Source organism: Phasianus colchicus, chromosome 12, assembly GCF_987193195.1.
Source record: "Phasianus colchicus chromosome 12, bPhaCol1.hap1.1, whole genome shotgun sequence".
In the NCBI taxonomy this organism is placed as follows: Eukaryota; Metazoa; Chordata; class Aves; order Galliformes; family Phasianidae; genus Phasianus; species Phasianus colchicus.
The window spans coordinates 3328336-3353740 of NC_143447.1; the positions used below are offsets into that span (position 1 = coordinate 3328336).

At 44.4% G+C, this 25405-nt stretch overlaps 1 protein-coding gene across 8 annotated transcripts in view; it reads left to right on the plus strand.

Annotated features, from left to right (window-relative positions):
* Positions 1 to 25405, plus strand: part of PEAK1 (pseudopodium enriched atypical kinase 1) — a 94987-nt gene that overhangs the window by 39756 nt on the left and 29826 nt on the right. For 7 of the 8 annotated variants that reach the window (XM_090148673.1, XM_090148672.1, XM_090148670.1 and 4 more), the window contains one exon: positions 21187 to 24445. In XM_090148673.1, the coding sequence (XP_090004799.1) occupies positions 21297 to 24445 (3149 nt within the window). In that variant the 5' untranslated portion in view covers positions 21187 to 21296. Of the gene's footprint in view, positions 1 to 15409; positions 15498 to 21186; positions 24446 to 25405 lie in introns of those variants that run through there. The other variant, XM_090148675.1, reaches the window with a different exon arrangement.

Consider the following 25405-nt stretch of genomic DNA (forward strand, 5'->3'; position numbering starts at 1 on the left):
CATCTATTTCCAGCCCCCGTGGAAAGGGCTGCCAAACAATCAAGGCAAGGTTCACAATGAAGACTTGGGGCTCAGGTAGAGATAGGAAACCCAAGATGTGCTTGGCTTGGAGGGTTAAGAATAGACTGTCCTTCCCTGAGACCTGGCATGCTACTTTTTAGGCCCAACCATACTTCTTCAGCTGACGTTGAAATGACTGAACGTGATGATTCAGGATGGAAACATCAACACAGGAAGCAATGGCAACATAAAAGTATTTCTTTAATGTCCCTGTACGCAATTCTTTCCAAAGGGCAGTTGTGATTTTTTTCACCAGCTTGCTTTAGTCGTCATGTTCAATGACACTCACCTGTGAGATCAGTCCCATCGCAGCTCTGTGCAGACGATCGTCCTTGATGGTTTGTCTGACAAAAGGAGACTGCTGGCTGTGTGCTTGCATTGCTGGTGCTGCGGCGGCTGTCCCTTGGAAACGTAACTGAGCAGGTCAGGCAAAATGGAAAAATCATCTCATAGACTTTGTGAAGCTCCAAACCGATACAGCTCGTCATTTTCGACAGGCTGCTGTGTTTCGCATGAATCCACTCAGCTGCCGGCTTTTAGCTCTTCGGGCGATGGGATCGCAGGCTGTGGGAGCTGTGCATTTCCAGAGGCAGGCAGATAAGGAGCCTTTTCTTTACAGCGAGGCCTCCCATCTTCATTTCCTCAATATTTGTAACCAATTCAGCCTCCGTTAGTTTCCATCATGTGAAACTAGCGTTCTGTATTTTGTGATTTTGATTCATGAGCTGTTGAGTTGGTGATTATTAGATTGTGTTTTTTCATACTGGGTCCTTTTATTCTTATCTAGTTTCATATTGTATGACATAGCATTGGCAAGAGATGCATTCCCATTCTTCTTACAGGGAAAAAAAAAGCACTGAACGCATTTCAGATTCTGCTAATTAACAGAACGATCAGCTTCAGATAATCTCCACACGTAAATCTCCTCCTGTGAGCAATCACGTTATGTGATTAAGAATAGATTTCTTAGGTTGTTGCCAATAGAAAAATAATTTTTTAGTGTGCTGTTCAGATGTTGAAGAGTTACAGCCTATGGTATCGGTGCTATTTTTTGCAACTGTAAATCAAAGCAGTTCCATTAGCTCTATATTCTCCCGATTAGGAAATGGCATATAGGCAGTTATGTAAATACTTCTGGTTTGTCTGAGAGCGGGGTGAGGGGACGAGAGCAGAAAGCAGCGTGTCTGAAATGCACCTGAGAGGCAGCAAGAGGCACCCAGAGACACACAGCCCTTCCTCCTTTCTTCTTCACTGTCCTACGGAGGGGCTGTGCTCACACACAGCTGGAGTGCTGTGTTTGTTCAGAACTTGATAAGAAGATGTGAGGAAAAACAAAATACAGAACGAAAGGGTCCCTCTCTGCAATTCTTCACATTCTTACCTCCCCACCCGGATTTTTTAAAACACTCCAAGTATGCTGCTGGGATGGATGCACAAGGTGGTTGTTCTTTGTAAACCCATGTGGGGTCTAACGATGGCTGACTGCTTGTGTTTCTTATTGCACTGCGTCTTTATCAGTGTTTTCTGTGGTGTCTTTCTGTTCTAAGTCTTGCACCATTCTTGTTTCACCAAGTTACACTATTGCAGATTTTTTATTTCTTGCATTAGTGACTAGAAGTAAAAGCTTTGGCAGGTACTGCTCCATAACAAAAAGCAACAGAAATGTTTTCTCCTGCTCATAATTGGCTACAGAACAAAAACTTGAAGCCAGAGGAACTGAACTTGTCTTAAAATTGGTGTTATTAGAGAGACGTTAAATTAATCAACATGTTTGAATTTGCCTTTTAAATGGAAAAGGCATTTTTTCTGCATCTAAAGAAAGAGAGCACCTAACCAAAAAGAAATAAGACTTCCCCAGCTGCGTGTCCCTGAGCAATTCTAAAGACTTTGGTACCCAGAGAGGTTGGTTTCAGGGATGGATACCAGTGCTTACCTTGGCTGCCTGAACAGCAGCGGCGTCCTCAAGTCTGGCATCAGTCAGTGTTGGGTTAATTACCTTAGTATCGCTGCACAGAAATCAGTCTCCAGCTGGCTGTAATTAGGGCTGGGTTGTTCCATGACTTGAAGAGGATTTTTATATTCATGGGATCCACAGCTTTCTGCTGCCCTCATTTCCTGCAGCGTAGCAGTACTTGTATCTCAAGGAATTGAAGGGGGGCAAGGAGTGGGTGACACTGTACGCCTAATTCTTACCAGCATCCTTAGGTATCTACCCGGGCAATAAGCAATTCAAGTCTCGAAGAAAAGAAGGACTTGTAGCTAAAAAACGTTATTTCAGCTGATTGGAAGACCATGTGGATCTTTAGAAAGCATGGTGGGTTCTCTAATATCTGAGGCCAGTGCTCTGTAAAGCTTGGTGTTAGAGACCACCACCTGCGTATGGCAAAACTTGGATAGCAAACCAGCAGTTCACGTCTCCTGGAGCAGTCAGTGCAGGCAGGTAACTCCATGACAGCGGGGCCAAGGGTGATCTGTTACACATGCTTAGGTGAAAGAAACCTCCCTGTGTTTTTGCTGCTGAATTACTGCATCTGCAGTACGGGCACTTGCTTTTATGGATGCCCTGCTTTCAGGAGGCACTGCTTAGCTTGCTTTCCCTTCAGGACTCAGGTCATCATGACCTGTGCTCTGTGCAGCCCCTGGTGTTTTCAGCCTTTATTGCAACTCATGATCAAGAAGAGCAGGTTTTCGAATTATTACTCCCTTTGGGGAAGAAATAGCTCTTTGTTTAATTTTCTTGTAAAATTAAAAGTAATTAATATGATAAAGTAATTACCATCTGTAAATAGGTGATGCCAGCCCATAGCCTGTTCCTTGAGAATAGGTAGAACAGTGTTGTTGGAGATGTACCTGAGCTACTCAGGGTGTGAGCAGTGTTTGGCCCTGCGGAGTCTGCTGGTCCCTGGCTGCAGAGCTTAGGACAGACCGTCCCAGTCATTGTGAATGACTGAGGGCTTCTCTATAAGAGATGCTTGAGCAGGACTGAAAGTTTTTATGCAACTTGAGTAAGTCCTTGTGAGGCCTAGAGCTTCAGAATGGGCTCTGTCCTACCATAATCCCTGGAGGCATTCAAGGCCAGGCTGGATGTGGCTCTGGGCAGCCTGGTCTGGTGGTTGGCAACCTTTTGTCTATGGCAAGTTGTTTGAAACTAGATGATCACTGTGGTCCTTTTCAACCCATGCCATTCTATGATTCTATGATAATGCCTGCATAAAACTTGCTGCTGAAAGTTCTCTCCTGGCCACTGCTTGCTTCTCGGGTGCAGAGGACAGCAGAGCTGTAACAGCTTCACTGCTGTGCTGAGCCATGCATGTCATCTGTCTGTGGCTGAATGGTTATTTCTTATCTTCACAAGCCTGTTCAACTTGCTAGTCTGGGAGAAAACTGCTGTTCCTCCCCATCCACGGGTTACTGTGCTGATGTTCCAAAGATGAGTCGGTTTGGAGATGTCAGGAGAAGAGCAGAGCCAGTATGAGTAGAGTGATAAGGGTAGAAGGAGGTGAGCATCTCCATCTAATTGTAGCTCACCAATGTCTGATAAACATAAGGGCTTCAAGGAACTTACTGCTAGACAAACTCAAGAATTGATAAAGAGGTACAAGTTGGATTCCTTCTTCTTTGCTTATTACGTGCAAAATATTTTCATAGTTGCACATCTTCTTCTGATTACCCTATGCATTACCTGTTCAGATTTAATTCAGACAGGCATTTCCAGCAGTGGCTGTGCAGGTACCTCTGAGCTCCATTTAGGAAATGTTCTTGCAGTGTGGTCTCTTAACTGTTATCTCTCAGCTTTCTGCATGGAGTCATTCCTTGGTGCTGCGGCACTATTCGTTAGACAAACATAGCTAATTAGTGCATAAGTGCACTTCCAGTGTTGCAAGTCAGAGTTGCAGAATGTACACACGAGAAGGTAAATTTTATTTTGTGCTTGGCAATTAACTTTTTCAATTTCCTTTTGTGTACTTGATTACCTTTCTAATAGGGCATCAATGTATGTTTTGCTATTTAGACAGGAATGTTTTATTTACTGAGCTGCTGTGAAAGTTTATATTTTCTAAGCACAGAATTTATAATCACAGATTCTATTTATTGACTGAAAATAAGTCTGTTAATCCTCGGGGTATCCAGACAGTTTCTTTGAAATTGTACTGTGATGACTTTGGAAAAAGAGCTGACAGGTTTCTGGAGCTGATTTGCAGCTCTGTACGTGCCATAGCTGCTTCAGCTCTAGCCAGACACTGGTAAATCACACTGCAGAATCGCCTACACGTGGTTTGGTGCTGGTTGAGTCAGCCTGGTAACTGGCTGTAATCAAAGGGAGATGATAACTGCTCTCCTCCCCTCTTTCCATAGGCCAGCCTTTCTGCTTCCCTGCAGCTGTGCCTCTGCCCAGCCCAGGGAAAAGGTGGGGTGCAGGGAGGTGATGCAGTTCCTTCCCTCCTCTCAGCAATCCCCTTTCCTCCCTTTTGGTTCCCTGCAGGGGAGGTAGGTGTGGACTCCCATTTGCACCAGCCCTGGAGGTGCAGCTGAGCAGTGGTTTGTAACATCGAACACAAAAGCTGTGGAATTTCAACAGCTTTTGCTGTGCTTATAGACCACGTATTTGCAGGCTCCATTCTGCATGTTTACATTGGTGCTCTCAGCAACCCCAAGATGATATGTTTTCCAAGAGCACTAAAAGAGAACTCAGCTATCGTGGCAGAATGTTAAAGGTACAACTTTCTACCAAATCCAGAAACTCTTAAAAACTCCCTTGGCGTTACCTCGTGGTCCACAAGGAAATGAATCCCACAGTCATCTCACATTGCTGCCTGCCTCCCATTGCTGAGAAGCTGCACCGTGCATCCTGCTGCTCTTGGCACAGAAAGCCCTGGCACCTCAGCATGAGCACTAACATTTCAGACTCATTCAAAGCTCCGTGCTGGCTGCAGTACCTGCTGGCCTTCCTGCCGTGCCGTGCCACAGGAGGAATGGCTCTTGTGCTGACATGTGATGGGAGCATGCTAATGTTTAATGCATCGTCCTATGCTATCTCAGTGTGCTGTTATCTCAGGCTCTGCTGCAGTTGTTGTTTCTTATTTGAATGTCCTATCTCGCTTGAGATTTAATGCAATTAGAACCAGGCTGTGGAAAAGGTTTTGTTTTCACGTCTTAGCTATTGTTCCAGTCAAGATGGTAAAGCAAATCAAGCAAGATACAATGAAAATGACAAAAACCATTCACAAGAGACAGTTTTCCTGAGGAATGTAGAAGACATCAATGTACTTTGTTTTCTTTGCTGTTTCTAAGCTGGTGTACGTCCAGAATATCTCCCTTGAGATATTCCTTTGTTGAATACATCTGAGAGCAGGCTCTGGCACATACAGCATCGATCCAACAGAACTGACACACAAGGGAACCCAAATTCCGCAGCCGTAAGCCTCACTTTCTCCTCTTACAGCATTATTGCTTACATTCTGTTCGGCCAACACTAGGCATGCTTGTTGTACTGTGTGCAAAGCAGGTCACTGTATGGCATCTTGTCCTGCAGCATCAAATGGGGAGGTATGTCCAGAGTGCAGTATCTGAAAAGATGCATAGCCAGAACTGCAGTGTAACTGCGTGTATTTCTTAAACAAAAAAATGATGATTCTGGTACACAGCAGTGGATAAAAGAATGCAAAAAGCAAAGTGTTGTCTTGGTGTGGCTTAATGGCAAAATCACAGCAAGGCTGGTAGCCCAAGCTCTTTTCTAGCTGCTGTCTCCATTGCTTTTGTGATTTCTGACAAATTCACATTACTTCTTTAAATCTTCAACCTTTATATTAGGTTTATAACTTCATTTTTAAGCTCCTTTGCTTTTTTGTCCCTTTTCTCTAAGTTTCTGGTTTGAGTACTGTTTAATTTTGAGAACATTTGTGCACAAGTGCGTATTTTTGGTTGCCTTGAACTCCTTGGGTTGGAACAGAGGGAAGCAGTAATTTCTTCCTCTCTCTTCCCCCATTTCTTTCTTTTTTAAAGCGATGATTAAATGCTTAGAGTACAAATGCTGCACATGAATATTTATGAGAACTTTGATAACATTCAGCGGGGCAATGCTTCGTGGCAGGTTTTTTCTGAATGCACATCATAAAGTACCCATCATTTCTCTGAAGCTACGCTTGCTCCTTTCAAATCTGAAGGCAGATTGATTGGAACTGTAGGCGCTTCGGGGCGGATGGGCTGCAGTAGTTGGTGATGACAAAATGCAAAGATCATTGCCACGTTTCCTACTTCTCAGTTAACATTTGTGTTCAACATTTAGCAAGAATAAATTTTTCATGTGACATTTACATTTAAGAAGCAGAAAATTACTGGGTGGAAACCTACTATCTGCGCTGGATAAATAGTTGATTTGCTGTGTTTGTACTTGCATCGTGGAAGAAACAGTTAAAATGTCTTCTGCCTGAAGCATTAACACTGTAGAACACTGCCAACTAATCGAGGGATCTTCCTGTTAATGCAAAGGAAGTTTTAGTCTCAGTTCTTTGCCTGCATCCTGTGAATACCTCGTAGTGCCTATTGGGCCTCAAAGTGTAATGGGCCCTCAGACTGTGTTAACTGAGGATTTCCAATGTTTATTTTAAAGCTGGATTGCATTTTCTGCACTTGGATGTTACTTTTTGAAACGTGGGGCACTGTAGGTGAGTGCATGTGTTCTGGTAAATGCTATGCATGAAAGAAGCCCTTCGGCTGCCCTTAGTGGCCAGAGTGCTGCAGCAGACAGTCGTCAGTGCTTACATTCACCACATGCTAAAACTCTGCTTGGAACAGTTTGAGTGGTGCAGTGGTGAAATGTTCCCAATGGTAACACTGGTACAGCACACCCACTGCTAAGGCAACGCTGAGAAGCATCCCTAAAACTGTGACTGTTGGCAAAGCCATGTAATCTCAGTAGGTATCTGGAAAATCTGGCTAGGTTTTAGTGTACCGTTGCTAGCCGTATTGTTTCTGTGACTTGTTTCTATCAAGATAAGTTTTAAATCATAGAATGGCTCAGGTTGGAGGTGACCTTTAAAGATCATCCAGCTCTAACACCTGCTGCAGGTTGGCTGCCCCCTGGCTCAGGCTGCCCAGAGCCCATCCATGGCCTTGGGCAGCTCCAGGGATGGGGCACCCACAGCTCTGGGCAGCAGTGCCAGCACCTCACCGCCCTCTGAGTAAAGAATCTCCGTCCCACATCTCACCTAAATCTCCCCTTGTTTAATTTGAAGCCATTCCTCTTTGTCCTATCATTGTAAGATAAAGTCAGTCTCTCTCCTGCTTGTAAGCTCCCTTCAAGTACTGGTATCTCTGGAGCCTCCTCTTCTCCAAGCTAAGCCCAGCCCTCTCAACCTTTCCTCACAGGAGAGGTGCTTCAGCCCTCTGATCATCTTTGTAGCCCTCCTCTGGAACTATTCCAACAGCTCCATATCCTTCTTGATCTGGGGGCCCCAGGCCTGGACACACAACTCCAGATGAGGCCTTAAAAGGGCAGAGCAGAGGGGGACAATCACCTCCCTCTCCCTGCTGCCACCCCTGTGTTGGTGCATCCCAGGGGACTGTTGGCTTTCCATGCTAGAGGAGCACACTGCTGGCTCGTGTCCATCAGGACCCCCAAGTCCTTCTCAATGAAGGACAGGGTTGCTCTCAATGAGTTCTTCTCCCAGTCTCTACTCATACCTGGCATTGCCTTGACCCAACCTTGCACTTGGCCTTGTTGAACCTCATTAGGTTCATGTGTGGCCACTTCTTGAGAGCATCCAGGTCTTTCTGGGTGGCATCCCTTCCTCCTGTTGTGTCAGCTGCATCAGCAAAGTTGCTGAGGATGCGCTCAATCCCACAGTCTGTGTTGTTGACAAAGGTCCCCCATGGGGCACCACTCACCGCCATCCTCCACCCGGACATTAATTATACTAACGTAGGGTCTGTTTGAGTATAGGTAAAGTCATAGTGATGTACCTGTGAGAAAACAGGATTTGTCCACATTATTGTGGAATAACACATCGAATTTATCAAAACAGCTTTTATAAAAATGCATTGAGTAGACTGAGTGTTTGAGTCGCATTTTTCATAAGTTTGAAATTCGATTTTCAAAAAATGTTTGACATTTCTTACTAATTTCTCTTTATATGCTTCATTTTTTAAGTGTGAAAATGAAGTGTGCACCAGGAAATGAATAGCTTTATCAAGCAGTGGGATTCTGGGAAACGTCTGAGAATTTCATTTGTCTTGTCTATGGATCAGGGCTTACTAAGGGCTCACGGAGTTTGGAGGCAGGATTTATCTTGTTACTTAGATTTGATGCAATTCTTCCATGGCTCCCTGTAAAATGCAAACTCTCACTCAAGTTGTCATGTTGCTGCGGCTTCGGGTACTAAAATAAGTTAATACAGAGCTCCATTTCTCGAAGGTAATGCATTGTGCAGGACAAGTAATCTGCTTTTTTCCCTCTTTAGCTCAACACTGCGGGCCTTAGCAGTGATGTTCCCTAATTTCAGCAAGCAGTGCTCTCACTATCTTGGTGAAGTCTCTCTCCTGCTCTTTTCCTTTCCAGTTCTTAGGTCTTCAAGTTTTAGCGTGCAATTAGAAATGTACATCAGCAAAAACTGGATTTCCAACTGCTGTTGCTTGTAAAATGTAATGCATTGCCATCTCCTCCCAAGGCAGTGAGTGAAAATCTCGTTTAATTTGTCGCACTTGAGATTCAAGCAAAATCATCTGCCGAGCATTTCAGTCTATCTGTGTGCATTACGATTCATCTGGGCTGCTCTAAAAGGCGGATTGTGAAAAGAAGATATGCTTGATGTACCAGTCTTTTAATGTCTAGAGAACAAATTTAACATGGGGCGTTAGAGATACAGGCCCACAGTCTATCTTCTGACTACACGATGCTAATTAGCGTTATGAAACTGTCCTTTTGTTAATCACGTTGAATTATATCAGGCTTGGAGGAATTCTCTGCTGGAACAAAAGCACATATTGTGATTTCTGTCAAAATGCAGGCATTGGAAGTGCTGTGAACATACAGGCTTCTTAGAGCCTTCTTGAGTGGTGGTGATGTGAGTCATGATTTGAAGACGGGGTAATTAACACAGCCAAGGAAAGTGATGGTTGGAAGGGTTAACTCTCCGGGTATGTAAAGAATAAATAAAACAAAAAATGATAAAATCTTCCCACAGATCTATGTAGAAACATCAGAAATTCAACCCTGAATCTTTATTCAAATTGCTGGGTTTTTTTTCTGCTGAATAACTGCCTGATATTGTTGTAAAAGAGCTGCCAAGTTACCAACCAAAAGTTTGTTTCTTTTAAAACAGTTTCGAAAGTCAAAGCCTGGTTCCTTGGCTTGGCAAAACCGAGCATCTTTCTTCCTCTGTATGTCTTCTTCCCTGACACTGAGTATGATTAGTGAGCTATGAATGGATGTATTCTGTTAGCAAGTATGCAGAAGGCAAAACTTACATTCCCAGTGTGTTGTTCATAAGGAAGTGAAATGATAGAAGTATGTTGTGTGAGCGAGGCCTGGCCAGCTGGTAGGGCTGAAGCACGAGACTGCGTTCAGCTTGGTAAGCAACGGTGTGTTCCTGATCCTCCTCCTAAAACTGGGCAGGGTTTTTTAGCACTTTCAGGAGTCCGGGTTTAAAAGGGCAGCTCCTTGACTTGGCATGCAGAGGAATCTATTTGCAGGGCTGGAAGGGCTCCATTCCACTCTGCTCACCACCGGTGCGAAGCTCCAGGAACGCCTCGTCCTCTTCTGGTGAGCTGCAGTCTAGGAGTGTTAATAACAAAGCACAGAGTCCTTAGGGATTAAAGGCTGGAACAGCATGTTTTACTGAGAGGGCTCAAGTTCTCTATTTGCTTTTTTTTGTGTTTTTTTTTTAATGTAAAAAAGTAGAAACCAATAGCACTTTTTAAGTACAGGAGCAAAAGAAACAAGTAACGCTGTCTGCATAGTTGTGGCAATTACCATCGCAATTCACCTAACAGTTGGGATCCCGTGTACTGTTTATGTCATTAATTTCCCACTGCCAACGTGTGTTATTAAGGCAAATTGGTGCTCACAACCTTAAAGACTGCAGTAGAGAGCTGAGGATACCAGAGAGCGTGTCGTCTGTTGCGTGCGTTGCATTTTGGAGCTGGCACACATCACCCTCTTGTGTGTAATGGCTCTGAAGTGCTAACAGGGCAGTGTGACTTGGATTTCTCTGATCTGATGGAGTCCTGATGTTGTCTCGTGTGCTGCTGCACAGCCCGAGCCCAGCATCTCTGCAGAGAGCAGCACTGTGACTTTGTGCCTCTTTCCTGCACGCAGACATGGGTGTCAATCTCTGTATCTCCCAGTCCACGTTCGACTAATCCTTACTGTTAACAGGTGAGTTCAAATAGCATAGTGCTGCAGGAATAGGAGCTCCCTCTGAGAGCCTCAGGGAGGGCTGGGAGTAGCAGCCTTCCACTGGGTTGGTAGTGATGATGGAAGGTAATGCCCAGGGCTCAGTATTTGTTGGGACAGCCAGCCCTGCACTGCAGTGGATCGCAGCAGTCTTGCATGGGAATGAAGAATGCTGTCAGGAAGCCTTGTTTGAAAGGTAAAGAATGCAGGTGAATGTCATTCAGCTTTTATCTTCAGGCCCCTGTAGGTTAGCATTGAGTCATCTTAGTAGTACAAGGCTGGAAAATCCACACTGTGGTTTTTCTGGACAGAAAAAGCTTTGAATTCTAAAAACTCTGTCAAGCACAAATAGCAGAATGTACATTTGGCTAACAGCTCCTTTAGGAAACGTTTGTATGTTTAAAAAAGAACTAAAGAGAAAATTCCAAAGTCATTGCTGTTGATTTTCTTTCTTTTTTCCTTTGATAAAGCTTGTTTGCAGTGCTTTGGTTCTGTTGTTTCAGACGTGGCTCAACCCAAGGAGTGAACACTGGCTCGGCTTCAAGCCTGTGGTTTTCAAGCACGGTCAGCAGCCCCTTAATTAGGATCAGAGAGCTCTGCCAGCAGTCCTGCCCATCCATGGAAGGACAGTGCAGGGGTAGCAGAGCCTGGGAGGAGCTGTGGCAGGGACAGAGGGGAGCAACCGTGCTGATCTCAGGGTGCACTTATCTCTGTGGCCATCAGCTCTGGTCTGACAGTGTTACAATTCCCTCACTCTAAAGGGATACAGCTGCATGGCAGAGCCCCTCCTGCAATGCCTGGAACACTTATGCAGCATGGACTTCAGATTTTCCAGGGGCTGGTGATACCATTGTGACTGCAGTTAGGGAGTAGCATCTCTTCTCACCTCTGCTTGGACTGGAAGCTGGCACAGGGTAACGCACAGAGAAACTGCAGCAAACTGAATGCTGGTATTGCTGCCCTGGAAGGAGTGCTGGGAAGGACAAGAAGGACTGTAATACATTCGGACACAACATTTAATCAGATATTAAAAAACTGGTTCTTGTTTATTATGGATGCTAAAGAGCACACCATTCTGCCAATTCCTTTTCTGAACAAAATTTCACCTGTGATGGTGCTTTGATCCCTAGTAACATTCTCATCAACAGTTGCTTCCTGTTCTAGAGGGATGGATTCTAGGCAAAGGATAAGAATATCTATGGATACAAAGGAAAATCCGTCTTAGAGTGCCACTGTTGTTCTTTTTAACACCAACATTAGCAAACAATCATGTTTAATCTTCTCACTTAGAGCTCGTCACTCATCTCACTGCTGTGGCTTTTGGCTGCAGATGACAATTTACTGCATTCTTCATGTCTGGTAAAATAGTTTATTGGGATGAATAAATGACACACTGATTAGAGCAGTAATCTAAGTGAGAATGAGCTGCTTGAACTATCTTTGATGACCAGAAAATTACCTGTAGCTAGGTTCTCAAGATTATCAAAGAAATACTCAAATTAGAGTGCTTCTCTTTGATCATAGATGCAAAGAACAAAACAAAATGACTGCAGCAAGTAGAAGGCGATGGGAGGAGGCGGTTACTCTGGAATGGAAAACTGAAGGAATTTTTATGAAGATTCAAGGCCTTTGTAGCCACTGCTGCACCAAGCAGTGAATGAGATATATTAGTACGTGCTTTATATTTATCTGCATTTTCAAGTAATGCTTTTTTTTTATTTTTCTCAAAAATTAAATTGCTTAGGTTAGTTGTGGAGCGAAATCCCTTTCATATTATTTCTGTCCTGCAGTATGGCAGCATTCATAGAGCGCTGGTCTTTTTTAAGACTTTCATCTGTCTTCCTTACCCTTGTAATTACTACTGCTATGGATCTGCAAAACGTATGCTAGAATAGCATAAAGTTACCTGACCCAAGTAGTATTGACTGAGGGGCCTCTGTTTTCCATTATCAAACATGAGAATGTTGTCATAAAAAAATGAAAACGAACAAAAAAATGTTTCTAGGGCTGAGATATAAGCCTGAATGATGAGTTACAAAACAAGGAGGGGGAAATTATGAAATCATTCATGCTGGAAAAGGCCTCTAGGATCCCTAAGTCCAACCCCAACCCGTCCCACCATGCCCACCAGCCACGTCCCTCAGTGCCACGTCCGCCCTTTCCTTGGGCACCTCCAGGGATGGTGACTGCACCCCTCCCTGGGCAGCCTGTGCCAATGTCCCACTGCTCTTCCTGAGAAGAAAGCTTTCGTAGGTAAAGTCCTAAACGAAAGGAGCATGCCATACAAAGATGGAAACATATGTAGAACAGACTGGATGAGCAGCACAGGAATTTTTCATATGACGTCGGGTATCCTGTGGTTCTTCTGTGCATCAGATCTGCTGCAAAGAAGTGGGAGAACTGGATATGTGAGTGTGACTGACAGTTGCTGTGAGATTTCATGGGGCAGGCAACTTGTACACAGCACAGAAACTTAATTTCCCACCCAATATAGTGTCCGTATCTCAGTGTCTTTATGAACATCTCATATATAAGCATAGAATGGTTGGTCTGGATGGTCTTGGAGGTCTTTTCCAACCTTGGTGATTCTATGATGTAATCTTTTCTGAGTCCAGCTGACCTCTATGATCTCAGTGCCATCTTGTTTCAGGAAGCATTTTGTATAGAGTAGTTGTCTTTGTGCAGATGCCATGCACAGCCTCCTGGGCTTGTTGCTCTTGTTCCCTGGAAGACTAAATGGGAACACCCAGTCTGCCTTCCTTACGTGATGATCACTGATAAACTGTTATTTTTTTGTCTCGACTCTGAACTATCCCAATCTTGTTGTTTCACTTAATAAGAAGAGCCTCTCTTCTCTGAAAAACATCTTCGTGTGTTTATTTCAGTGCTGTATTTCTACCTGAGATGTGATAAATAGAATTGAGCGAAGTATTCAGAGAATCACGTCATTGATTTTCTTGCACTGAAAGCATGTAATCTGCTGCTTTCTGTGCATTCTGTGCCACCATTGGTCCTGCAGTCAAGCGATTTTTAAGAAATCAGGTAGGAAGCAGAGCAAGTTTTCATCATGGAAGTCTTAAATTAGGAAGTCCTCTCATACTGGTGTTGCCCATTGGCCCCACTCATACTGGGTTTGCCCATTGCTGTACTGATGCATAGCTCTGGTAAGGGGCCACGTAGCCCTTTTGTAGCTCAGCCCCTGGGTTCTCCAGTTGTTGGCTTCACACGGTCCTGCCCCACTGAGCTGTTGCCCTTAATTTATCAAGTCCTTTCAATATCTCTATTGTTTGTTTTTTGTTGTGTTTTTTGGGTTTTTTACTTTAATACTCGATAGGGTTTAATAATACTCAGTAGGGTTTTATTTCTAAACAATTCTCTCAAGTATTTATTAAATCAAAAGCCTCTTGGGTAGGAGGTTGTGACTGATGGCAAGGAACCATGTGGCTTTTCTGCAGTGCATTTTATCTTCTTTATTCTAGCCAACCTCTTACAGTATGGCTGCGGTCCACCAATAACAATAAGTTATTTATCTGCTTCTGGTATTACAGTGTTTTGTCTTCAGCTCCTTCTTTGTGAGACCCTGAATATTGTTTTCAGTCCTGTTTTGTGTTTTGCTGCCCTGCAGTTATTCTGATGCATGCTTGGCATCAGTATGTTTTGCTGCATCAGGGCTTTTGAGGGGAATTTTGGAGCCATAAGTTGCAGTAGTACATGAAAGAGATTTTCAGGTAAATTGGAGTTGCAGAATGGATGGATTCAATAACACAGGAATAACGCAGACAGGTTTGTTTTCAAGCAGTGCTCAGCGGAAGGTTAACCACAACCATTACCTGCTTTTGTAGCTACAGGAGCAGTGCAGTGTTTTTTGGGTAGTTCATTGCTGTTTATTGGGAATACAAGAAGTTTAACAGTTTTGTAAAGTTTACTGTTGCAGATGTTTTCATGTGCAGCTGGAGAAATAGGCGATGGGCAGGATTTCAAGCAAGCCTGGGAAGAGGACGTGGATCAGTAAGTAGAAATAGTAGCACAGTAGTAGAGTATTAAGTAAGTTGGTGGAGGTACAGTCATACAGTGCACTCTCCGAATACTACATTTAATCCTCACAGCTTTTCTTGAACGGGTCTGAGACAAACTTAAATGCCTTAAACTTGAGGATGCGTTTTTCAAGTATTGTTATGCTAGTTCATCTCAGCAAATGTGCTTCTGTGCCTGTCCTTCGTTTGCTGCTAGCTCTTGGAATGTTGTGCACAGCCACCTTTCGGCATCCCAGTAAACAGTGTTTATAGGATGGGGAGGAAGGAAAAGGAAAACTAATTTCCTGTGCAGGTGGAAAGTGTCCCAAAAGAATATGCTCAGCAGTGCTGTCTGAATGATAGCTGGGCATTAGAAACTTACAGTATGTTAATGAAAAAAGATGATTTTTTCCGAAAGGAAAAATATTTTATTAACAGTTTTTACAAGGTAAAAATCTGTTCCTGTCAGAACTTAGAAGTTTGTATTCAGATACATGCCTTGGCTGGTCTCCTGGGCCTGAAAACTGACTGTGAGAGCTTGTCCTTACTGTTTTTTTCTGTTGTAAATGTGATGATGCAGAATCTAATCACATTACCTGCGCAGATCCTGAGGATATTTCTTGCCTCTTCGCTGCTCTGTGGCATTATCTCTTTGGGTTAGGTAAATTGTGAAGAAATGCCTGTTCTCTTCTGAAGCATTGCAGATTGTGTAGCCAAGGGCAGGTTTCTGCTGCAGTTCGTTGGTTATTTCTATCATGTTTCTTTTCTTACAGGTTTTAGGTGGAAAAAACATTCAAGGGTTTCCTTCACTCACTTGCTTTTGTGAAATATTAATGTCATTTAAGCTCTTCTTAACTGAGAGATAGCACAGAACGGGAGGTTAGAAAAGAAAAGCTCCCAGTGGTTTTCCTGATTGTTTCATGCTATTCTCACAGCAATTTTGCAACTGTTCTTTCACAGAACTTTGTTCAGCATTGACTCTGTTGTACTCTCCCTCCATGGCATGCCTTCCATGCTGCTACTGATCTGAAGTAAGTTGGCAGTTTTATACATAGGCTGCTCCAAAAGTAACGCCGCCTGTTTTGTTTCCATGGAATACAAATAGCACTACTTGATAGAACAAATTCTCAGCTGGAACACGCAATTTTTCAGCATAGTAACCACCATTAGCTGTGCATGTCAACCTCTACTGCCACACCAGCACCATCCACCTCTGACATTGCGGGATGAAATAATAAAAACAGGAGGCGTTACTTTCGGAGCACCCCTCGTGGTTTATGTTGACCTAAAGTTAAGGTCATTACCTCTTAAATATCCAGCAGAGATTCATTGTTTTCTGCAGATCTGTCATTTTACGGCCTTGAACAGATACCAGTGCACTCAGTTCTGACCAAAAGAAAATATTATCTGAAACAAACTTTCTTACCAGAAATGATGACCATGCATTGCGTTCCTTGCAATCTCCATCCTGTAGAGTCTGCCAGAGCTCACTTCTGGCTTCTTACAACAGTAATATTCACTGAATATTAGCCCACTGTGGGGATAAAACTGTGGCAGTCCATGGTTGCTGCTTCATTCACGTGCTTTCCTGGCGTCCCTGCTGCAAACTGTGTGCTGTGGCTGAACGTGGTGTCACACATCAGAGTCACAAAATTTGGATCTTTTTTTTTTATATTCCTCCAGGTGACGACTTTGAGTAAGACTTTGAGTCACTGTTCCTGGCTACAAAGTCTACGTTGTTCAATTCTCATTCATTTTTGTCAGGTCCTGTGCGCTCTTTGAATGTTGATACGCTAGCCTTTATATCCAAACTCCTCTGTGATGCTGTACAGCATCTTATTATATAGTTTTTGCTTAATCTGAATTTCATTAATAAGTGCTGCAAGGTCATTCAGAGCACAGTGCTCCTGGGCACTGCCTGTAAGCTGGGGACCCTGATTTCAGTCTGCCAGGCTCTCCGTGCTGCAATCCCTGAACAGAACAGATGTTGCCGTTAGCTTCGCTTGGAATCTGTTTTCCTTTGAAGTTGAACAAAGGATGTAAAATTAGAGAAAGTTCTTTGGTTTGGGGTTGATTTTTTTTTTAGTGTGCTTTGTTTTGCCAGCGTGGGGAAAGCAGCCTCGTTAGCAGATGGCTGCAGTGCCAGTTATCTGTGCTGGCTGCCCAAGCCTGCAGCCACCAGGCCGGAGACGGGGCACGAAGTTGGAACATCTGGGGCTTTTTCCTAAAGTTCCTTAAAATGTTTTTTATTCCTTTTGGTATATAGATACATATATCAGAGTCTGAGAAGAACAACAACGATTTCAGTCTTGTGTTTAACATACAGTGCTGTGATGATCAGTGGCTGTCCAGATCCCTGCAAGCACTTCAGGTACAACCACAAAGCCGTGGTGGTTTCGTGGTGCACTCATGCAGAGGAAGCCCAGGCAGGATTCCCCTCACTTATTTTTCAGATTGAGGACGTGCCTGTCAGTGGTGAGAGCTTGGTGGGTCGTTTGCCAGCAGTACAGCGGGCTGCTGCTTCTTACAGAGGTTCGTCAGTGTGATTCATTGTGTGGCAAAAAAAAAACCCTGGGCCCGTTCTCATGAGTGACCCGAAGTTAAAGAAACAGCAAAAAAGGAAAGCTATATCAAATATCCACTGATTTGAGACCAAATGATGGAATGCACGTGGTACGTGTCGCTCAGTAATGTAGTAGGCATTCATTTAAGGGGAGGTTTTGCAGCGTACAGCATTGAAAACACATGTCTAATAGGTGCCTTCATTTTAATACGCTCATTCATGGAGCAGGCCTGATTAATTAGTGCATGTCACCATCTGGTACTTACTGAGACTATTCATTTTTAAAATGTTGAAATTGTAGGGAATGTTGCACACCAATTAAGTTCCTTTTAATTGGATTATGTTAGTCTAAAGTATTACTGGAGAAGGCCTTCATCGTGATTCAGCCGGCATGCATCTAAGGGAGAGCTGCCAGCCTGAAATTACTTAGAACAAAAGGGAAAATGCTGGAAATGCATGTTTATTGCTAGCTATGTGCACTCAGCAAAGGTGATGTCAACAGATGAAAGCCACAGAAATACCACTGCATTTGTGTGCAAGGTTCCATTCCTGATAGGAGGGTACCTGAGCTGGGCCTGCTCCATTTCTGCACTGCAGCTCCAAACCTGAACCAGACCTGAAAGTGAAACACATTTTGGCATTGCTCTTTGTTTTATAGCAACTTAACAGGGCCAGGCTGAGCTCTCCTGTGTGCAGCCGCTGAAACAAGTGCTGTTGTTTCTCATTCATACGCAGAGTGATTTAGCCTTTAAGCCTCTCAGTGCTGACCCAAGCACCTGGTGAAGGAAGCACCGTGATCTGTGCTGGCTGTGGTGCTACAGCTGAACTGTCTGTCTGTCTGTCTGTGCTCGTTCCTGGCACCGTGGCTCAGTGAATGTTTGCTGCTGAACGTCATCGTGCTGCTGTTTCTGGGTAAAAGTTATAAGTACCTGTGTTTATCAGCTTACATAAAAAGCTTCGAATGCAGGATGACACGTGCAGCAGTACTACATATGTACTGTTAACACTTTAGAAGCCTCGTGCTGTTTCGTACTGAACATCTGAGGGCTTTTTTTGCTTTCACTTTCCTAAGACAGTGTCTCCCTGTGAGTCCCATCCCTCAGACAACACGTTTCAGAGCAGCCTGCAGCTCTGCAGTGTCCCTCAGCCATGGGAAGGGCTGTCATTGCAACAGCACAGACATCAGGAGCACCGTGGAGCTCCAGAGGTCTCACGTGGGACTGGATCTCCTCGTGGCCTTCTTAGTTCTGAGGAGTAGGGCAGAGATGAGCCGTGTCGGGTTGTCATGCAGAGCAGTGTTTCTCATGCATTGGTGTGCGTTCTCATTACCTTCAGCAGGCTCTGCTGCCCCCTGTCCAGCTGCAGCTGTTAGCAGCCATGGGATCCGTATCCAGAACGTGTGAAGAATATTACAGGTTTTATTTGTGCTGAAAGAAGATCTCATTCATTGCACTCATCATCACTCGCATCGTCACTATCGCTCATAGTAGTGATTCTGTAGTTGGAATAGAAATGTATTGGTTGTCTTTAAAGGGAAAGGCAGGCACCAGAAAAAGATGTCTGCAGTTGTACATCAGGGAAGAAGCTGCCTGAATTTTTTTTAGAGTGCAATACCACTTTACACCTATAAAGGTCAATGTGAACTTCATCTGTAATAGCGTAGGAGCACTTCTGGTCTCAAAGTATGGAAAGAGCTCAGTGTTGGAATCCTTTTGTTTGTTGGCGATTTGGTTGGGGTTTTTTTGCTTAGCAGACATTTCCTCTTGTCTGAAGGCACACTTTTCCTCTTTGCTACAGTGCAGGCAGTGGCAGAGCAGCTCACAGGAACCGCTCATCCTGGAACCCCTTGTGGAGCCGGCAGCAGCTCCTGCCTGTGTCAGGAGTCCCATTGGAGCATGTGGCTGTGTTCCATTCAAATTTGGTGCCGAAGGGCAAGAGATCTGAAAGTTCTAACGTGGCTTATGTAACTCCTGTGTGCTCGTGACGTGTCTGCATTGACACACGTGTGTGGTTCACATGCACACCTTCTACGTAGCACATGACAGGAAAGCTGACCCATATCACTGCATCTGAGCAAATGGGAGTGAGTGTGGCCTGCAGGAAAACATGAGACAAATGTCCTTGAGGGTGTGCAATACTACAACGCTTTCTCATTTTACCCAGTGTTATTAGCAGGAAAAGCATTGCCTAGCAGGCCATAAAGCTGCCTGTGTTGTGATAGGATTGCAGAGCGAGTGCAATTCGTGCCATTTCTGAGAAATAATATTACCCAGTTAAATGGTAAAAAACCATCCTCACCCGCACTAATCTTTTTGTGTAAATGGTCTGCTTGGAGATTTCCTGTAATGGAGAAATATATTTTCCGAGAAAATGTTCCAATTACTGCAACTTTTCTCCTTATATTTGTTAAATACACAAAAAGAAGGAGTTAACTAGGGTATAAAATTCCGGTATTCTCTCTCATATTTTAGCAGAATTACTTCTCAGTGCAGTTTTTCTGCAGGTTGCAGGATGCAGGCTTGCAAGGTGTTGAACCAACAAGCAGAGCAGTACGGAGGCATTTCCCTCAGCACATAGATAAAACAGGGGCTGAAAGCTGGGCAGAGCTCAGTCTGGAGGGCTTTCTGTGTTAGATCATGCAGAGGAAGCTTTTGGCACTGACTTTCTGTCCAAAAGCTGTGTCTGGAAACGTATTCAGTCGACGTATGAAATAGGATGGCTGTGGTAGCATGTGTCTGAGGGCACTGCGCCGCAATACAGTTAGACTGCAGCCCCACCTGCCGTTGGAACTGCACTGCTCCTTCAGCTCCGCAGGGCAGCCCTGTGCCAAATCACAGTGTGACGTGAGGAGACTGGCAAAGTCATGCCGGTGTCGGTGTGACACATGGCTCTCATTGTTTGCTGCGCTGCTGGAAACCAGTTGTGGCCGTGGAGAGTGCAGCACGGCTGTCCTGCTGCCTGCTGAAAAGCCACCGGCTGTGAGAGAGCTGCATTCTCTCACCTCGGTAAAACAAAATGTCTCTGATCGTGTTTGAGTTGTGCTACAATGAGGGGGGGACCAGACTTGTGGCTTTGGCTTTCAGGGCTTCGAGTCTTCAGGCATTAATTCATAAACTCTCGCAGCCAGGATGCTCCAATGGCTGTAAAATAGAACAGTTGTGTTCAGTTTTCCCTCAAGGCCGAGTGTCAGGAAATGATGTTAGGAAATCAGAGAAAGAGGAGAACTCACTTGGAAATGAATGTATAACAGTGTTTCAGTTGTTACTTCGGGGAGGGCAGGGATGGGTGTTAGGTGGAAAAACTACGTGCTAAACAAATCGGAGACTAAAAATCCATAGCTTAGTTTGCAGGATGTAGGAATATCTTATTGCCAGCGTTGCGAGCTGAAGGAGAATAAGCAGTGACTTTCCAGAAAGATTGCCCTAGCGTTTTTATATCTGATTTTCCAGCCCAGCACTCCAGCCTGTCTTGTCAAACAAAGCGTCTGTCCAGTTATAATTCAACTCTGCTGAAAAAAAGTGCTAAAATGGCTGAGTTTGGAATTGCTCAGACATATTTTGCCACTTAAGTTGAGCTCATTCACATTTGAAGCTAAAACAATCTAAATTGCATTTGAGTGTAAAGCATACTATTACTTTCTTGTGCCATATTTAAACGGTTATGTTGGAGGCAATTTGCACTAATCCTTGATTTTATATCCTCTTCCCAGCATTTGATTTATTGTGTAAAAAATAAAGGTCAATGGTCCTGAACTTGTCAAGAGAATTACTCTGTGTTCTCAGTCATTGCCATTTCTCTCTTTCTTTGCTCTGTGTAATGCAGGTCTTAGCTGCCAAAGTTTTAATTCTTCATGTCTGAGAAGAATGATAATTGCAACTAGTTGGTTTTTTTTTTTTTGCATTTCATTTGAGCGGGTTTGTACATTTAAGTAAAAAGAGCTAAGACCAGCAAAATGGTCTCTGGATGAGGAGCTACGAGATACAGTTTAGTGCTTGTGGTAGCACAGGTGATGGGAGGACAGTTGGACTAGATGATCTCGTAGGTCCTTTCCAACCTTGTGATTCTGTGATTCTATGAAAAGGCCAGTGGGTTATTTTGAGTTGTTGTTCACCGACCTGTTTTACCCATTCTTGTCCCCGTTCTCTTTGGTGTTTCAGAATGATCGCTGCTCACAACAGTAGCCATACCAGGTGAAGAGAGGAAGCACACAGCCGAGGTTCTTACCATGCACTGAACAGCACGGCATCACGCGCAGAGTGCTGGGAAAATGTCTGCTTGCAACACCTTCACTGAGCACGTCTGGAAACCTGGTGAATGTAAGAACTGCTTTAAGCCAAAAAGCTTGCATCAGTTACCCCCGGTGTCTGAAAAAAAAACCCTCTCACATGACAATCTGAAAACCAATGCAAACCAAAGTAACGGCCAGCGTGGCAGAAACACGGGGAGTTTCCGACCGCCTGTGGCAAAGAAACCCACGATAGCTGTGAAGCCCACCATGATGGTGGCAGATGGGCAGGGCGTGTGCGGCGAAATCGGCGCTCCGGATCATTGTGAGAACAAATCGGTGCCCGCGGGTTGGAACCGAAACAAAGCTGTCTTGCACAAAAAACCACTGAACAATAATAATGAAGATGAAATCGAGGGCTACAGCCACGTTCCTAGGCCTTACGGCAACAGTGATGGGGTAGGGAAGATACCAAATAATAATAATAATGGACTGACAGAAGTTTTGAAGGAGATCGCAGGTTTGGATACCGCACCTCAGCTGGCTGGAAGTGAAATGAACTCGAGAGAAACCTTCTTGGGAAGAATAAATAACTGTTATAAGAGATCGTTAGAAAGAAAGATTCCTCCAAGCTGCATGATGGGTGGGATGAAGGATTCTCACGGTAAGCACGTTATTCTGAGTGGGAGCACTGAGGTCATAAGTAATGAAGGCGGACGTTTCTGTTACCCAGAATTCTCTAGCGGAGACGAGAGTGAGGATGACGCGTTTTTTGGCAGCATGCAGGAAGAGCATGAGAGCTGGGACGAAAGTGATGAAGAATTGCTAGCAATGGAAATTCGGATGAGGGGCCAACCTCGCTTTGCTAATTTTAGAGCTAACACTCTATCTCCCGTTCAGTTCTGCGTTGACAAAAAATGGAATACCGTGCCTCTTAGAAACAAGTCTCTGCAGCGGATCTGTGCTGTAGATTACGACGACAGCTACGATGAAATTTTAAACGGTTATGGGGAAGAGACTGTGATTCTGTATGGGCAAGAGAGCATGCAGAGCATGGTATCTTCTGATTCCACATCTCCCGATTCTTCTTTGACAGAAGAGTCTCGTTCTGGGACAGCCAGCAGCTCTTCACAGAAGCTCTGTAATGGAGGATTATCTCCCAGTACTCCCCAGGACATCAAATTGATTGAACCAGAATATGAAAGTCTCTGTGATAGTCAGCAAGCGAAGGATGTGTCAAAAGCTTCCAGGAATGTTCCAAAGAGTCTAGAAACCCACAAGGCCGTCCTTGCTCTTCGACTGGAAGAGAAGGATGGCAAAATCGCTGTGCAGACTGATAAACAAGAGAATAAAAGTCCTTCGGATGTTAGCGGTCAGGCAGTAACTATAAATTTGGTGCCTGTGGAAGAGCAAGCTAAACCTTACAGAGTGGTGAATATGGAACAGCCAGTTTGCAAGCCATATACCGTAGTGGATGTATCAGCAGCCATGACTAATGAATGTAAGGAGAGTCAGACTGAAGCCTCAGAAGCCAAAAATACATCATCTAACCCAAGTTCGCCGGTAACGCCAGGCACACCTATTAAATCCTCTGCAGCATCACCTGCACGAGTCAACGCCAATCTGAAAAAATCCAGTGCAATCAGGTATCAAGAAGTGTGGACTTCTAGCACTAGTCCAAGACAGAAGATACCGAAGGTGGAGTTAGTTGCTAACAGCTCTGGACCTTCTGTTCCTCCCAGGAAGACAAGCCACAAGTCAGCTCCTACTTCGCCTACAGCTACAAACCTGTCTTCTAAAACGATCCCAGTTAAGTCTCCCAATTTATCTGAGATAAAATTCAACAGCTATAATAATGCCGGCATGCCACCTTTTCCCATTATCATTCATGACGAGCCCACTTATGCTAAGAGTTCCAAAAATGCCATTAAAGTTCCGATTGTAATCAATCCAAATGCATATGATAACCTGGCTATCTACAAAAGTTTTCTAGGGACCAGCGGAGAGCTGTCTATCAAAGATAAAACTACCAGTGTAATTAGTCACACTTACGAAGAAATAGAGACAGAAAGCAAAATGACTGAAGCCACAGGAGGCAAACCCACTGAAGCAAAGGGGGTGACGAATAGCACTGAGTGTAGACTCGGTTCTGTGGCTCAGAAGGTGCAAGAGTTTAACAGCTGCCTCGGTAAAAGTCAGATATCACCACAGAGAAGTCACAGCTCTGACCACAGCTCCCCATCGAGAATTCAGAAGGCAGCACAAGAACCTGCAGATGTGACCCCGGAGGCTTCTGCTCCCACTGGCAGCAGCAGCAGAGAGAATGCAAGCACGGTGCTTTCACAGATCGTGGCTTCCATCCAGCCTCCGCAGTCTCCTCCAGAAACTCCGCAGGCTGGGCCCAAGTCTTGCAGTGCAGAAGAGCTGTATTCCTTACCTCCTGACGCAGATGCTGCTAAAAACACCCTTGTACGCCCTAAATCCCTGTTTACATCACAGTCTGAAGTAGAGTCATCCAAGACCGCGGAAAGCACTGCCATTAAAATGCAGAAAGACACAGCTGCACAGCCAGTTGCCACCAATTCCCCAAAGCCAGTGAGAGGCAGCCCGAATACCACGAGTCCCAAAGCAGAACAGGCACCACCATTCCCTCCTCCGCGGTCCACGTCTTCACCCTACCACGCGAGTAATCTGCTGCAAAGGCATTTTAGCAACTGGGCCAAACCCAACAGTCCCACCAGGTCGACAGAGGCGGAGTCCATCCTGCACTCCGAGGTTCGGCGAGCTGCTGATGCTAAACCCAAACGCTGGATATCGTTTAAGAGCTTCTTCCGCCGCAGAAAAACCGATGACGAGGAAGACAGGGAGAAAGAAAGAGAGAAAGGGAAACTGGTGGGTCTGGATGGAACTGTGATACACATGCTCCCCCCTCCTCCGGTCCAACGGCATCACTGGTTCAGCGAGGCAAAATCAGACTCCAGTGAGAAGCCATCGATTGTTTTCATGTATAGATGTGAACCGACGCAAGCCGAACCGAAGGTTGACCATCAATACAAGAATGGAGTGGAGTCTGCTATCGCGGATGTACTTGGAAAAGACAAAGGGGAAACACAGGAGAAGTCTCCAGAGAGCTCTGAGCAGAAAATAACGAGCCATCCATCACCACCTCAGATCCTGAAGAAAATCCCCAGGTAACCATCCTTTCTTTTTTGCAGTGTAAACTGCACTGTGTATGCTAGCGAAAAGGGAAGAAATGAGGGGGTTTATTACATTGTGTACGTTTCTCAAAACTTATTTGTTTCAGGGATCTTAAAGCATATTCTGAAAATCTTCGCATGATGTCAGTTATCAGTAAGAAAAAAATTACCAGGGACAGTACCTGTTTGTGTTTGCAGGTCTGTTAATACGGTGTGATTGCCATGTTACATTGGATCTGATACATTTTCCTGAATTTCTAGTTGAAGAAATAGTTCTTACGTTGTAGAAAAGCTAAAGAATTCCTCTGCAGGAATAGATGACAGCTATTGAAAATTAGAGATAAAAGCTCTGTGAGACATAAAAGGTGGTGTGCTAACTTTATCTCACATAGGCGCGATAACAAGAGATGCTAATTAACTTGATACGACATTGCAGCATCTCTGCCATGCTCCAGAAATAAGCCATGTGAAAAGTAATCATAGAAGGAAATTATCTATGAAATAAGCACTCTGCCTTCGACAAGGCCTTTAGCAGGTAATACGCTTTGCCCCCCAACTGTGTTGCATTCAGCAGAGCCCACTGCTTCTTCTTCGCCCAGCAATTCTGTTGATTCATCTCTTCTTGAATTTTTTTTAATCATTATTTACTGACATCATGTTTTGTTTTGTTTGAGAATATTTGGCCAGGTTATTTATTTTACTCCTATAAATTCCTGGTACTTGAATGGCTCAGGTTGTGGTTTATTCCCCTATCAAGGACACACGTGCTGCTTTGGCTGTGTCAGAACACGACACAGATCAGAACATTTCCAGATACTCATTGTTTTCAGCACATCACACATTTCTTTGCCATGCTTGACGTGTTTGTTGCAGTCCATCGTGTGGGTGTAGTTTGCATTTCACTGAGTGCAGAACGCAGCCATGGATGTATTAGGCCAGGTCTTCCAAAGTTAG